The sequence below is a fragment of the Chaetura pelagica genome, unplaced genomic scaffold (assembly GCF_000747805.2).
Source record: "Chaetura pelagica isolate M959 unplaced genomic scaffold, ChaPel_1.0 scaffold404, whole genome shotgun sequence".
Lineage (NCBI taxonomy): Eukaryota > Metazoa > Chordata > Aves > Apodiformes > Apodidae > Chaetura > Chaetura pelagica.
In genome coordinates, this window is record NW_009952975.1 from 212,471 (window position 1) to 227,070 (window position 14,600).

General features: G+C 46.5%; 1 protein-coding gene across 1 annotated transcript in view; it reads right to left on the reverse strand.

Annotated features, from left to right (window-relative positions):
• CSMD2 (CUB and Sushi multiple domains 2) overlaps window positions 1-14,600 on the reverse strand; it is a 260,285-nt gene that overhangs the window by 117,231 nt on the left and 128,454 nt on the right. The window contains 3 exon segments of the mRNA XM_009996341.1: window positions 4,109-4,221; window positions 8,583-8,686; window positions 13,790-13,911. Coding sequence (XP_009994643.1) covers window positions 4,109-4,221; window positions 8,583-8,686; window positions 13,790-13,911 — 339 coding nt within the window.

Genomic DNA, 14,600 nt, shown 5'->3' on the forward strand with positions numbered 1-14,600 from the left:
CTAGTGCTTTATGACACGAGTCAATATATTTAATGGAAAAGCAGAGCGGGAAAGAAATAAACATTAAGTTTTCTGACAGACTTTCACCATCAACAATCTTGGGGGTTAGGTAATGCAGAACCTAAAAAGCATACATAAATATATGTAATCACTGCAAACTACCTGCCTGCCTGTCATTGGGTCTGAGAGCACCTGAGCAGGCACAGCTCCAGGCTGGGATCTTCAGGAGCCATCGCTGAGCAGCAGAGCCGGTTTCAGGGAGCTGTGCTTTTTCCCCAGGTCTCCTAGAATCAGGCAACTTAAGCCATTATTTGACACAAATACCTGTGTATGAACACCTCCAGGTGCAGCTTGCATCCAGGTATCTGTAGAGAGCTCTGCATTTGCACACAAGGTGGGCAACACCTGGGAGCTGATCCCAGCAGCCACGCTGGGCAGCACGGATTGGATTGAAACCAGAAAGGTCAGCAGAGGAAATCTTCAGGCTCCAGCTCTGCAGAGCTCCTAAGCCTCTTAGCACCATGGGGCTAAATTTCAGCTCTAAAGCTAAGCTGCCCAGAGCCAAGCACTTAGTCAGCATTTCAACAACAATAAATACTGTTTAATCACCCCTGCCTGCAACACGCTGGTGGTTCAGAGCACAGACCTCACTCAGCTCTAGCCAAGCTCACCCAATTCCAACATCCAAACCAGGGGGGTGTGTGGCTCTAGAAATCTAGCTTTATTTTTTTAATTTTTACTTTATATTAAAAATATATAAATGTAAGACTATATTAAAATCTGGTTGTGTTGTATTTTTTTCACCTTTTAGTATTTCTGTCTCTTACCACAGAACTTTTGACTATTCCCTTCATACTACTGCTTGAAATAGCCTCAAGCTCATCAGGAACAGAAACATATTTTTTCCCCACACCTCCCCTGTGAGGAGGACCAAGCATCTGCAGTCCACTGATGGGGAACATAATTGCAGAAGGATTGTGGATAAGATTCTGGGAGTCTGAATCCTCTTCAATGAACCCTAAATTTCTCCAGAACTTTTGAAAATTCCACCTGAAGGAATTATTTATTCCACCTGCTACAAGGGGTTGAGCTGGGAACTTTCAAAGAACTGTTCTGATGGCTGTGGAAGGCACCAGCTCTGAGGGGAAGGTATTCTCAGAACAAGTCATCTGAGATTAAAGGAAAGAAGGGAAAAGATAAGATCCAGGACCTCAGGAGGCTCTAAGCCCTCTCACAAATCAAACTCTGAATTGCACTATCAATCAGCTCGCTATAGTTGTGAGAAAGAAAAGACTTTTCCAGCAAAGTGGAGCTTAATACAAATTTCTTCTGACAAGCACTGCAAGCCCAGAAACATTGCTTGCTATTATGAGAGAATGTCTGTTGAAAAGGATAACAGAGGCTGTGGCTGAGACATGGGAGATTTAGAAGTAATCTTCATGAACATTAATGAGCCAGATCCTCAGCTGGTAAAGACTGACACAGCTTAATTGAAAATCAATGCTGTCACACTGATTTACACCCCCTGAGCATTTGTTCCAAATGCATCCAACCTTGCAGCACAGGTTTGGAAACTCCTGTATCCAAACACCTTGTGCACTCTTCCTGGTGCAAATCTGCTCCCTCTTTACTCACAGGTGAAACAAAAGGACCTAGCTGCTCCCCCTCCTCACACACCCTCCATTAAGATATGCTGGCCCATTGCCCCCCTCAATCTGTGCCTCACAAACCTCAGGCAGGCAGAGCTGCCCCAGCCCCAGCCCCAGGCTTTACGATGCTGTGGCACTTGGAGTGCACACTAAAACTTGCATGGGTTAGGATAGATGGCTGTTTTAAAAATCCTCTCTAAGCAGTACTCTGCCCTTCTATTAGGCAGATTTTTGGTCTTGATTATATATAGCTCCATTAGCTGTAATCTTCCTCTCACAATTAGGAAGAAGTGTGGCCATAAAACCGGTACTGAAACTTGTTAGTAAGTTGCATATAATTTCATAATGTATTTGGCAAGTGCTAATTGCCTCTTACTTAAACGTCTCTTGCTCTGTAACTCAAAGCATTTGCAAAAACCAGAAGAGTTTTATGGAGCTGGCTGGGGGGAGGTTGGCTTCACCTCAGGACAGCACCAGCATGGTCCTTAGGCACTGAGTGTATTTCTTTGTTCTTACCCAAATCCATTTTGCAAGGTCAGGGAGATGCTGCACAGCAACTGCAGAGGTGCCCAGAGACACAGAAAAGGTGTGAAGCTCAGGCAGTGGGCAGCCCTGCTGCTCATACACCTGCAGGACACACACTGCCCAGGGAAGGGCCCTTCCTTTAAGGCTCAGCAGGGGACAGGAGTCACAACATCCCCCTTTTTTTTCCTCACTTCTTCAGGTTCTGGACACAGAAGAGGAACGCAGGCAGCAGCTGGGCAGGTAAAGCTGGAGAGCAGGGTCTGGAAAGGCATTGGAAGCTCCATACAGCAGGACCTGAAAGCATGAATGATGCTGGTGGTCCCCAAACTGACTGCTGAGGCCACAGGGAACAAGAGCAGCTCAGCCTTGCTATGAATCAAGCTACCAGTAACTTCCAAGCAGGTCAGAGGAGGGAAAGGTCAAGCTCCTTATAGATCCAGAGTTCACAGAAGATGACCACCAGGGTAAGGAAGTGCCTATATCATGGACTTTGCAACTCTCCGTGCTATGCTGTGAGTCAACATCACACTTACCCAAAGCCTGAAAGAATACACACACATTGCTCTTTGGGTGAGATGAAGGACCCAGAAAGGATCTCAAGGCAGAGCTGCAGGGCTGCCAGCAGCACAGCCAGCAGCACTGAGATGCTCCCTAAGTCTTCAGGTCGGATTGGCCTTTTCTTTTTTTCAATTCCATTATCTTTTACCTATGCCTCATGTCTTCTCTGCTGACCTGGTCCTGCCATCCTGTACACACTCCAGAGTCACCACCCAGTGTCCCCTTCAAAGACCCTGCTCATCCTGCCTGGACATGCTGGCATTTCATCCAGCCAGGTTTGCTGGCAGGTCAGGTCCCTTCAGGCCCCCAACTCCTGTTAATGTAGCATCAATCAGCAGCACTGCTGTGGGCAGGTCCTGGCCTGAACGCAGTTATGACACTTCCCAGAAACATGGCGAGTCCCACAGAAGCATTTTTAAAAAGGAATTAACACTAATATGCACTTAGAGTGCTTGAGAGAAATTTCATTTAAATGTTAGTGCTGATACTCAGACCTTGCAAGGATCTGCCCCCACGGCTGGTTGATTTGTGTGCCTTTTAGCCATCAGAGCCAAAAGAGTAAGTCAGCCCTGGTACCAGCAGGTCATGGAGAAAACTGAAAGGCATTTGAGAGCCTTGTAAAGAGATTCAAGGTGACAACAAAGCCAAAAAGAAGCTGACATCTGAGTGGCAGTGTTCCTGTGTGCCCAGCTGTGCAGGGCGAGGCTGCTGGATGGGAGCACAGTCCTCAGAGCAGCCAGGGAAGGGGAGAACACTCAGTGCTCACACCAAATGTGGAGACTCAAGATGGAGCTTTCTGGAAAAAACAAAAAGCAACTCAAACCAGGAATCTAAGAAAAGCTTCAGCTAGAATCACTAGTCATTTACATGAGTTAGGAGGAACACGTTTCCATCACACCTTCTCTGGCAAAGAGCACAACAGAAACACAGAAGCTCATGACAGGGCTCAGCATTCACATCCTAATGCTAATCAGCTTCCTGGGAAAAATCCCAGCATTAACTTTTATTCCATTTGTAATACTCTGGACTAGTCAAGGTTTACACTAGCTGATACCATTCATCTACTGGAACCACTCTCTGCTTCATCTCATTTTCTCTCCCAGACACACATCTCCCATCAGCTGAAAGGCACCAGCTCTGCCAACAAAGCAGATGACAAGGCACTGACACGTTGCCCACCCAGTCTGCTCTCACACAGAAGGAAGCAGGAAAGCTGTTCTTAGTGCAGCAAAGCTTAAGCTTTAAGAAACAAAAATCTGCAAAGCTTCAATACATTTAGAGAAGCTTCTTTCTCTCTTTTCTCCCAAACGACTGCATCCCATCTCATCCCTGATCTATTTAAAACAGGTACATTCTGAGAGAAATGCTTGAATTACCTTCATAGGTTGCTTTGAATCCCAGCAAGTTGCTGCCACTGTCTGTCTGGAAGAGGAGCCACATCTGGTGGTGTGTGCTGACGATGAGATCAGGGACAGTGGTGCCTGTCAAGCTGTAAAAATGAAATCAGAACAAGTAAACAAACTGTATGTCTCCCCAAACTTATTTTCCCACCAAAAACAAGGCCACCTACACCTCTGCAGGAGCAGAAAATAACGAGCAATGCCAACACAATTCAGAATAACCCCAAAAACCTTTGAGATTTTCAAGACTGATGAGCCCCTCAGTATGTTCCTGCATGCTACCTGCACAGTGAGTCTTCTACCAGAGCTGAGGGCCTGTGAGTTATTATCAACATCACTATAATAATTACAATTTACTACCATTATTACAATATAGTATGAAGCATCAATAGCAATAATTTTCTTTCTTACTGAAGCAAAGCACAAGCAAACAAAGAGAATTCCCAGAACCCAAACTGGTGACTGAATCCTCTTAACTGCCTTGGAGATAATTTCTGGAATTACAAAAATTTGCTTTCAACACGTTCTCTGCTCCATTCCTGGCCCTGATGCTGAAGTTTCCACCAGAATCTCAAAAAAAATAGAAAAAAATGCCAAACCAAACCACTCTGGAAGACACAGCACGAGCCTTCAATCTGTTGAATTCCCTGAGAGCCCTTGAGAAGTGCTGCCAAACCAGGCAGTGTGGGATGCTCAGGACATTGCCTGCCCACCCTGCCAGGACACTCCTGGGAGAGCTGAGGAGGCTCAGAAAAATGTCCCCAATATCTCGGTATTAATGAGCCATGTGTGGCTCATCCAGCCTTTGGGATTCATCACCTCGTTGTGGTTCAACACAGCTTTGGAGCTCTGCCCCCACCCACACAAGCACCAGTGCAGACCCTCACACACCAGTGCCCATCCTGAGCTCTGCTCCTTCCCTCTGCAAGCAGAGCAGCAGCGCGTGGGCAGGGAGCGGCACCACGGGAGCAGGAGCCTCCTGGTTCCTGTCTCGGTGCCAGGGCTGACGTTGCTGTTTCTCCACTTCTGCCACAGCATCATCTGGGAGAAATTCTTAAGTCACCTTAAGAGCAACTCCTGCCAGGGAGTAGGTGGGGGCTTTTCTGCAGGGTTTGCTAAAATCCAACCCCCCCACTGGCGCGGCGCTGCCTGGCGCTGCTCTCAGGGCAACAGCAGCACCTGAAGGATCAAACCCATCCCCCAGCTCTCCAGGCAGAATGATCACAAAGCAAAAGTGCCAGGTGCCAGCCCCAGCAGCAGGGTGGTGACAGCATCCCCTGAATACATGTCACTTGCAGCCTCCAGGTGTAATTGTTGCCATTCCCAGTTTCCTGGGCAAGAGGGGACAGGACGGCTGATCCCCCAGGCGCCCTTTGGTGGGAGTGAAGTCAAACAACTGCTTGAAGGGCTGGGCTATTTATTCTACTTGCCTGACATTCCTGCCTCTGGCTACCTGCTGAGTGCCAGGCTCTTTCCAACAGCCTCACAGGTACCTAACACAGCAAATGGGACCAACCTGGCCACGCACTTAACTCTCCTCCCGTCCCAGGGATGTTCACCTGTCACAGACACATCAGGGTCTCCTCTAACACAAACCAACCACCACTCACACTCTGGCTGTTGAATCATCAGGTGTTTTTCCCTGAAATCACACTCACGTCTCCCAAGCCCATCAGAGCTCTCCCAGTTCTGCCCCCTTTTGCTCTGTTATTGCTTTGACCTGCATGAGAAGTTTTACTGATCCCAGGGTGGTGCTAAAATAAGAATTAATCTCGTTTTAATGACTGTTTTGCATCCAGAGAGTTTGATGGGGAGGAGTGCAGAAGAAAAGCTATTGTTGATTCTTCTCAAGTCATTTAGGCAGCAGAGAGGCAGACATGAGGAACATACCAAGAGAAAAACCTTCAAAAAAAGGCACCTCAAAGGTTTTTGCATGTTTTCCCATTCCACTTTAACAAGCTGAATGATTGATTTGGGTGCTTGTTACTTGGGGGAATAAAAATCTTCTCTACAAGTCAGAAACTCTGCCTAACAATCTGTTATGTTCTCCAAGATGCATTTTACAGGGATGTGAGTGAGGCTGGAAACAAATGGTCCTTCATCCCTCAGCTTGGGATAACGTCTGCTGCTTTGAAAGCTGATTCAAGTGTATTTCTTGATTTGAAAGGCTGTGGGACTGAGCTCCTCTTGATTAGGTGAGAATAAATGAAGAGCAGTAAGAAAACTTGAACCCTTGTCTTTGACAGGGGTAGATTTCTGCGTGTTGATTCTTCAAAAAAACCCTACAGCTTGTAACCAAAGGATATCCAGCCTGGCACAGAAATTCAGCTGACAGTAGGTAAGAGAGCAGCAACTGATGAGAAAAGTTGTCCGTGGACTTTCAACAACTTTCATTACAAATGGAGTGGAGTACAAATTTCTGTGGTCTTCACACCTCTTTCACACTTCATTAGTTTTCAACTTATCCTCCCAGAATGAAAATAAACTTCCCTGGTAGGATTAGCATCAGCAATTTAATGGAAAGTTCTCCTGCACTGGGCAAAGACCCAGACACTACACCTTGTGCAGACAGTCTCAGATATTCCAAATTTGCTTTAGCAAGGTGTGGAGTAGCTGGTACAGAGCGAGGGAACGTGCAGTGATTCAAATAAAATCTAGGAGGATCTTCATGGGAGTTAGACAAACAAAAAGAGATGGAATGAGAAATCATTTCAGCAAGGTATTACAAACGACTCCCCTGGCAGTAATTTGCACATTTTGACCAAGCAGCTGTGAAATGTTCTGTGACACTTTAATTACAAACACTTTTGCAATAATCAGACTTTACATTTATGTACATTGCAGGTTCCAGTTCCTGACCTAAGCATCACCAGTGTTCATGTTCTGGAAAGAAATTCATAGAGAAGTGAACCTCAGAGAGAGAGATTCCAGAAAGACATTAAAGGAAGTGAAAATTGAGTGGGCAGCTGATTCATGTGGAAAAACAAATGAAGAGGAGGAATTAAAGAACACAATTTTAAATATTCTCTACTAGTTGGAAAGAGCACAAGAGCTTTGTAGGAGCTTCTGGAGAGTTGTTTGTTCCTGCGTGGTTTGATTAGATGGAAAAGAAGGGAGTCTTTCAAGTTGAGACACTGAAGCTGGTGGCCCTGGTTCCAAACCCCTATTCCTCACTTCAAATATTCCTCACTTCAAATATTCCTTCCAGAAGTCCAAAAGCTCCAGAAGGCCTTGCAAGTGCCTTCGGGACACCCGAGGCTTTGACAAACACACCTTCACTCCCAAGAGGCGACCAACGCTCCAGGGCAGTGGGGAGCCAGGCTCTGGGGAACAGTCAGGACCTGAACACGGGGCACATCTGAGGAGCAAGGGACCTGCAGGTGCCCAAAGCTGCCCTGCAGTCAGAAACTGGGGCAGCAGCACAGCTCTGCACCAGCACCGTGCTCAGCACCGCTCAGGAGCTGCTCTGTTCCCAGGCCCCCGTCCCGCGGGGCTGCGGCTCCGGGCAGGCACAGCCAGGGTGAGACACTGCCTGGAGCTCCCCAGCTGCCTTGGAAATGTTGGATTTCCATGAAGCTGCACAGAATTTCAATGGTTCAGAGGAGCTACAGCACAATCATTGTTCCTTCAGTAAAGTGGAACTGAATGATTATCACAATTATCACAACTACTTTTGAATGATACAGAAATTGGTTTCTCACTGGCCCTTCAGAAAAGGAACAGACTTGACTGCAGGAAGGGCAAATATAAACCATAAACATCAGCAGGTTAAGGAGAATAAACAGCCTTCTGAAAGGTGACCAAGACTGACTTTTTCTCCAACTGTGGTATTTTTCTAGAATCTGTTGTAAAAGACCCTGACTGACCCTGTGCTACACAGGGATCCACTTCCACTACAACCTCTTCTTTAGCACAGTGCAGACTCAGGGTGGAGCACCCTGGCTATGTAAAACTAAAATTCAGAAAGATGTGAAAATTTAAGGGGGGGAAACTCTCTCTGTGGTGTGGATGGTGATTGCCACCCTCCATCAAAACTCAGAGGTCCCAGCACACACTTTCCTCTGAGCAGCCAAGAGCTCTCAAACCTCAAACTGCCTAACCAACCTCAAACCTGCCTAAAGAGTAGCAGACACCAGAAATAGATGCTCACATGTTGTGCAACACACAGGTCAGGGAAACCCTTGTCCCCTCTCTAAGGGGCCCTGACAAAGGCTGCTCATGAGAGGCCAAGAGGAATGAGCCCTTCCTGTCATCTGAAGCCTGTGAGAATGTGCTGGGGGACGAGCACAGCAGGAACAGTCAGCTCCACCAAAATGGCAAACAGCACAAAAACCACCCAGAAAGGTCCAGCAGGCAGAAGGGACTCCCATCACCCAAACACACCCACTACAACTTGCCAGGCAAACCCGAGGTGTGGATTTCTCACAGGGACAAAGGACATGCTACTTACACGTAAAGCACAGTTTTCTGGTCTCCGACTTGTCCTCCATCACCCACTGTCAGAGTGTCATATCCTCTTTCTAGTTCAAATTCTTCAAAGGTGAGTTTGATAACCTGGCAAAGATGCAGCATGTTAATACGAATCAACTGCCAAGGTAGCCAGCAGATCCTCTTGTCTTGTTTATTTATCTGCCTATCGAGGAGCCACTTATAAGAGCATCAATGTCTTCAGGACATCAGCAGAGGTGACTGTCCTCACTTTTTATGGCTCTGGAGCACTTCTTTCCAGACAGATCAAGCTCTTACTGAAACTACCTCTCCGATTTTTCTGCTTTATTTATTGATTTTCTGGCTGACCTGATGGATCAAGACCCCTGTGGTGGGATTTCAGCATGGCTTTCTTCACCAGGTACCATTCCTTTGATAAAGCAGAGGTGATGGTGATGGATCTGGATGTGCACACAGTGTGTCTGTTACACGTGGTGCAAATGGGAGTCTTTCTTTTGCTCTGTGTTGCTCAGAAACTTCTCCCAGTTTTCAGAACCTCCTGTGAGACCAAGGAAGGCTTGATGTGAATTACTGCTGGGGCAGCTGAAGGAAATTATCTCAAGCTGTCTGGAAATGCAGCCATCACCATCATCTCTGTCCACAGCTCTTTATTTTCTGTGTTTTCCCTCCTGTTCTGTCTGAACCTTCCACTCCCAATTTATGCAGCCTCTACCTATCATTTAGGAGCAGCAATCCCACAGGAGCAGAGAGGTTTGTGTTCCAAGTCTCTCAGCTGCTCTTGAAAATCTTTTGTTTACAAATAACTGAAAATTACAATGTGACTTAGGGGACAAAGGTCCTTACTCCAGCCTTGGACAGGGTGAACAAACACAAAAGGAAAAGAGCTTCGTTTACAGAAGTCCTTTACATCCACAACACCAGAAGAAATCAATGGGAACTGTGTTTCTTGGAGTTTAAATGACCAGAACTAGGAGAGCACGTGAACACTGGAATGCAACCAAACATTGGAGGTACTGCACCCAGTACCTGTGCCAACCCCTAAGATTCTGTGATTCTGTGAAAATAATGGGGGTGTAGATACATATAGTCCAGATGAAACTGTGATTTGTCACTGTCTTCTACACAGAAATGCAATTAATACTTTTCAGATGCATGGAAAAGCAAATTAGAAATCCTAGCCATGACATTCTGAAAATAGGGTTTTACCCCAAAGGCCCAGGATTGTGAAACAGAAGCCTGTTTGGAACTGTTAATTTTAGTGGTAGTACCAAATTATTAACCTGGGCAGATTACTAGTAAACCATGTAATGATGGAATAATGTAATTAATACAAAGAACAGTGCTGTAAAAGAGCACACGTCATTAGTTAAATCAGTCATTCAAGGAAACTGCATTCTAACAAGTCTGACCCTAATTAAATAACTAATTACATCCTAGTACACTGAAGACTGTAACCTTATGGCACAGAAACAGGATGCTGAATACAATACTTATTTATTCATTTTCCTATTTTCTTTTTGGTCTGAAAGCTGAAAATTATTTAATGATTCATTAAACAAGAGACCTACCAGCAGACACAAACACACGGGTGACACAAAACCTCAATTTTAAGCTGCTGAAGTGACAGGAAGCAATTAGCAAGTCAAGAAAACACCTGATTCTCCAGCCCCGTCCTGCCAAGTGGTTTGAAGTGCAGTCACATTCGTAGAAGAAAGCCACAATAATTCTCCCCCTGAAGGATGGCAGCTCGTGCAGCTCCATTCAAATGCTTTACAAGCACACATTACTCATCTCCCCTCCTGCTCCCCAGTCTCATGCATCCATCTTCATCTGGGATGAATCAGCCCCTGGTGGGCCCGTCTCTCGCCACCGATGACGCAGGAAGTTTGGACTGAGCTTTATTTGGCTCCTTCGACTCCAGGTGAGAACAACCCCGGGGAGAAATCCCAACCAGGGGCATCCATCATGTCGAGAAGGTTCAGAAATAGTTTGGATGCAAATTCACCAATTACCATATGCATTGCTCAGTTCCCCAGTGATTTATTCTCCCCGCTGCGGTTGAAACCATCGCCGGTGGCACTGGGGAGCAGCGGGAGGTGTGAACACCCAGAACGTCCCCCAGGTGGGTTTGGTGTCACCTTCTGCACGGGAGACAATTCCGAGCTGGCAGCTGAAGAGCAGGACGCCCTTAACACTGTTTGTGTGGGTTTCTCAGCAAACTTTGAGGGGATTATGTAGCTCAGTGAATCTGGCTCCCAGTTCTTTTCTAAATATAGAACAGATGACTTGCAAATGAGGCCTAAATTCAGCTCAGTGGTTTTCCCATCGCTCATATTAAAAGCTTCGTATAACAGGACCTGATCCAAAGACCACTCAAGTCAATAAAAAGATTACCACCAACTCCAGCAGGCCTCAGCTCAGGCCCAGAATGCTTTTTACCTTCTAAATATTTTACAGGTATTTAAATTAATTCATCTTCAATCCTCCCTTGGCCTTGGGGAGGGGGCACTGATGAGACCATCCCTCTGCACACAGAGGCAATGGGACTTGGGCAGGTGAATTCTCCAGGTTAGCAACATGTTTCTAACATGGGCTTTAGTAAGCAAAGGTTTTCTGTGCACTCTGCAGAGGCAGCTCTGTGTGATTTGCTAGGTAGGAACTCCAGTGACCAAGCTGGCATTGAAACTCCTACACCAGCAGCTCCCACTGCCAGTGCACCAGCCCTGGGAGCTGCCTGCTGGACCAAGACACCATCCCTGCCAGGGAGTCCACTTGTCTTTGTGTGTTTTCACCCATCAGATACAGTCCTGTCCACACACCTTTAGTTTCTGGAGCCTTAATGAATTCTTCAAAAAGCAGAAAATATGAAGGGCAATTGATTTGTTTCCATCATTTCCCACCTTCCCAGGAGTGCCAGGGGAAGTCTGTGCCTCACCCCAGCTCCTGGGCACACCCAGGATCTTCTGAAAGATCCAAAATCCAGGAACCCTTTATAAACTGGTATCAGTAATTAACTACTTATCACTTAAGAGAAAAAGAACACAGCAGTCTCTGTGCACAGTCAGTACCAGCTGCTGGTCTGGCCAACCTGGGACTTGCAGACTTTATTTTCTAACAAACAGTTTATCATATTCAGGTTTAAAAGCTGAGGAAGAAACTAACCAGGGGAAGGGGAAAAACTTCCCTAAGTAGAAATTCATAAAGAGGAAGTTTTTGAGCAATGAGACAGTCTGCCAGGAAGCTCACCAAAGGAGAAACTTGTCCTATCAAACTGCTGAAGGGAAAGCAGAGAAGCTGGTTCATCAGGCTGGCAGAAAAGCAAATGAACAGAGCTGAAGATCAGACTCTGAATATTTCAACACAAAAGCAATGTGACAAAGGGTCAATAAAACAGTGGACATGGCCCGTAAGTATCTCTTGACAAGCAGTTGCCATCCCCTCCTTCATGATTTGTAGCTAAAATCCCAAATGGGAGTGTTAGCCCATGTAAAACCCAAGCATGTCTGTATCCAGCTCACTACAGCTTCTCTCCAAACACAGATTTATAAACACAAAAATTGGATTTTGCTGAAGACAAGGCTGAGCAAAAATAAGCACAATAGCCCTATCACAGCCTAGGATGCTGATGTGGTCCATAAACTTTCCAGGCACAGGTAGAGTATTCCCAAGGGTCTGCAGGCCATGGGCTGAAAGCCCAGCTGACACTTGAAGCAATAATAGCTGCTGTTATATGTGGTCTGTTCTCCACTTGCACATTACCCTGATGGTGGAGAACCTCCTGGGTCTGATTAACCAGTAAATCACTCCTAATAAATCAGCACTACAAAACATCCTGATTCCACACTCCAGTTTCCCGGAATTTGGGTCATTCCTACACCCCTGTGCAGCCAAGCCAGATGAAATGACCAGCTAACGACAGCCCTTTAAATACAAACTCATTCTGAAACTGAAACACTCATTAAAATCATAATGCACCCGGGATCTGCACTTCCTGAAGGTGTGAGCTGAGGTCAGTGGGGAAAGAGCAGCAGAAGTGCAGCTGCTCCCCAGCCAGCCCAGGGCTCCCCAGGGAGGGGACACAGGAGGTGCCATCCCACCAGCAGCAGCCAGCAGGCTACCCCTGCAGGTGGGTGCCAGCAGTTTCTACAGACCATAACAACCTCTAGCAGAAGATGAGATCCTGGGATTCCAACACGTTTGTGAAATTCCTGCCTTGGCTCAGCAGCAGGAGGCAGTGCCAGCCTGCAGGGCAGTCCAGAGGCAAGGACCAAGGCACAATTAACAGCAGAGCATGAGCTTGGCATGCAAGATTTGCTCATGAGCTAATGGAGATGATGTTACTAGGAACCCAGATACTAAAGAGAATGAAGCCTGTCATCTTCTGAGAGGAGAAGATGGTAAATAACACCTCAAACAGTGTATTTTGAGCTACACAGGAAAGTAGCTTTTGTTCTTAGATTCCCATACAGATCTGGATGAGAGGAACAGGCTGAGTTTGCAGTGCTGGAAAAAGCTGGGAGGCACTGAACACTGCCCTCTCCAAATCAGTAGAAGGTGTCAAGGACTTGATTTCAAGGCCATCAAGCTTTGTTCTCCACATGATCAGCAACAACAGACTTGAATCACACCTCAGATCAGTGAGGACACAGAAAAGACTTGCTCACAAGTTTACATACCTCAGATCAGTGAGGACAAAAAGTCCCCACTAACCTCCCCTCTTTGAAACCTCAGGGGACACAGAAAAGACTTGCTCACAAGTTTACAATGGTGCATGAGCAGCAGCAGACAGAACCACACCTCCCTCTGCCCTCTGGGGGCTGAAATCCCTCTTGGTTAAGGGCCAGGAAAGTGGAAGATCAGCATTCCCAGCACAGCCCTCCTGCCCCCCCTGCGAGCTGCCTTCAGCAGCTGCTTTGCTGAGGTGTTTGGCATTTCCCCACCATTCACACCAACATCTCAGAGAGGTTCCAATTAAAAATAATTATGTTCACTTTTAATTACACCCTTTAAGAAAGCGAATTTTCAGCAGAGGGGGAAGGTGATGTGGTGTGGGAAACACATGGCAGGGGGAGAGGGGAGTCCAACATCAGGAACAGGAACCTGACCAGCTGAACATCAGAGGGTAACCCTCTCCCAGGAGGCACAGCTGTCCAACATTCCAACTGAGGCACTGGAGTAAGGACATGGAGACCCACCTCCCAGACCTACCTTGGCTGGGTTGAGCGCGGTGATGACCCAGACGCAGTAGGCGTTGTTGTCGTACTGCACGGGGTAGTTGGGAGAGGTTATCACCCCACTGGGGCCCCGCAGGTACATGTCACACATCCTGGCTGTGGAGGCAAAACCAAGACAGAACTTGGGGGGAGGTGTTTCAGCTCTGGGATGCATGCAGGGGAAAGGGGAGATGCACACAGCACAGGGGGAGAGTTAAAAATCACTGCTCTGTGTTGTTTTCATTAGCCAAGAGATGATTGTTTTTTCCATGTAGTATCAGAGATGAAGGATTCATCAGTGATTAGTAGGTGAGTGGGGTGTTTCCAGGAGCTATCAAACAGATGGGCCACCAGAACAACTAACAACAACCCATTCTCTACTGCTCAGGCTGATTTTATTTAGTTTTTAATATATTAAAGCCCTCACAGAAATACTCTCACGTCGAGGACAATGAAAGCCACAAAACAGAAGATGCCAGTTTCTTTTTCAAGTCCCCAGAAGGCCAAATTTCCTTTCACTGCAGGTAAAAAAAAAAGCTTCTGCACAGCAAGTCCTTGTCAGGCAAGGGCTGCCTTCACCCAGGTATGACTGAGGACTCAGAACCAAGATGGCAGCTCCATTTCCTAACTTAAAAATATCTTAGGCAAAGCAGAAGCTGCAAAGTGCTAAGTGGGGGAATTCTTGCCTGTGGTATTCCTTTGATGTAATATTTAACCAGCAAATGTGAAGAACAGTGTCCTGGTTTTGTAACTGCCTCTGCTGCTGCGATGGATCCTCAGAATTAATTTCTCTCAAACCTCAAAGG